The sequence below is a fragment of the Rhinopithecus bieti genome, unplaced genomic scaffold (assembly GCF_001698545.2).
Source record: "Rhinopithecus bieti isolate Rb0 unplaced genomic scaffold, ASM169854v2 scaffold_3040, whole genome shotgun sequence".
In the NCBI taxonomy this organism is placed as follows: domain Eukaryota; kingdom Metazoa; phylum Chordata; class Mammalia; order Primates; family Cercopithecidae; genus Rhinopithecus; species Rhinopithecus bieti.
This window is the reverse complement of record NW_016804657.1, coordinates 1,680,677-1,682,205: the sequence shown is the minus strand read 5'-3', so window position 1 is coordinate 1,682,205 and position 1,529 is coordinate 1,680,677. Positions and strand designations below refer to the sequence as shown.

Below are 1,529 nucleotides of genomic sequence, written 5' to 3'. Positions count from 1 at the left end.
AAAAAAAAAAAAAAAAAAAGAAAGAAGGAAAGAAAAAACAACACATAGAGAACATTAGGGCCATCGAAATGGAGTGAACTTAGCAAGTTCCCATCTGAACCTTCTCTGCAAGGGATCTTTCTTGTCTTGACTACTTTGAGGTCAAGACCATAGAATTCCACAAGTAATACAGGTAACTTTGTAGAGGGGTGTGGCTGGATACGTCGACTATAGGACATTGCCATATATTCGAAGCAATCAGTCTTTGGAGCCCCACAGAGCTGAACTGACTCTAATGCAACTGTCAGCCCGAGGTTTGGAGGAATGGGAGGGTAACTGGCATTGGCTCACAGGCCTTTGGAAGTGAGGACGGAGTAGGGATTATATGAAGCTAGGGCTTGCGTTTAATGGAGGTGCAAGGCGGGGAGGAATAATCCTTTAATCTCTGGCATTGGCGTAAACAGCTGCTTGCAGAAGAACAGAGCGCTTTCTTATGCTGGGACTCTGAAGATCTCAAGTCCCATAGAATTTTTTCTTTTACGAAACTTGGAAACTTGGTTATCCGTCAATAGCCAGGGAACTGAGGCCCATCTAAGGGGAGGTGAATACTCACATCTGATAAGTAACACCCAGGCCCTCTGTGGGGTGATCCCCTAAGAGGGACAAACTTGTTCCCAATCAAATTTGGGGGATGGAAGTGAGGAAAAAGTTTCCTCTGTTGACATGTTCCAAAAGGGTAATTATCCTCGGCGTCTAAAAGAAATAAAGAGGAGAGGCTCCACGTGAGGGACAGCACCTGGGTCTACGTGAGCGCGTTCGCGGAGAAGAAGGTCGGGGAGACAGAGCAGAGAACAGGGCCCAACCGTGCACTTACAAAACCACGCCAAAATCCACGGAGCGGGGCGAACTGCACTTCCTCCCACTTAGTCTTTCCCAGCTTCCCCACCCTTCCCCCCACCTAACCTCTACCCGCCACCTAACCTCTACCACCTAACCTGCTTTGCTGAAGCACATCGCGAGCTGCTAGGGCTAGCACCTGTGTACTGCGTTGCCAAGGAAACGAAGGCCAGTCCCGTGATTCCCAGCTGCTGAGCGCCGGAAGGGGGAGACGGCCCGAGCGCGTCTGCGCGGCAAGTTGGGACGTCCACTGAGCCACTACTGGGCAGGTACCCGCACCTTGGAGCCCAAAGCCCAGGGGATTGTAAACTCAGTATCTGGGCTGCGGGTAGAGGGTTTCCTGGATTCGCGGCTGTAGGGGCTGCAGGGTTGACGGGGTGGCAAATAGCTTTGGAAGCTGAGTCAAGAGGAATGCGCTGTTGTAGAGGGAAGGACAGTTGGTTTCAGAACGTCCCAAAGTCCAGGCCAGCAGTAAGTAAAGTGAAAGTAAAAAGACGCAGCGGCTGCTGCGTACGGGGTGGACTCCCTGGGCAAAGCTGCAGCAGAAGAGTAGGGGCGGAGTTGTGCTGACAGCTAGTTCCATATTAGGCCCTTAGACCATTTTCCTTTTCCTCAAGCGCCTCCAATCAGGTTATCCATTCTATCCCGGGGAA

At 51.2% G+C, this 1,529-nt stretch overlaps 1 protein-coding gene across 2 annotated transcripts in view; it reads right to left on the bottom strand.

Moving 5' to 3' along the window:
* The window catches only part of CIMAP3 (ciliary microtubule associated protein 3), a 16,674-nt gene that overhangs the window by 5,458 nt on the left and 9,687 nt on the right, over positions 1-1,529 (bottom strand). Inside the window, exons 1-2 of one of the 2 annotated variants that reach the window (XM_017869661.1) lie at positions 975-1,481; positions 593-732 (exon numbers count right to left, since the gene is read on the bottom strand). In XM_017869661.1, coding sequence (XP_017725150.1) covers positions 593-732; positions 975-993 — 159 coding nt within the window. In that variant the 5' untranslated portion in view covers positions 994-1,481. Of the gene's footprint in view, positions 1-592; positions 733-974; positions 1,482-1,529 lie in introns of those variants that run through there. The other variant, XM_017869660.1, reaches the window with a different exon arrangement.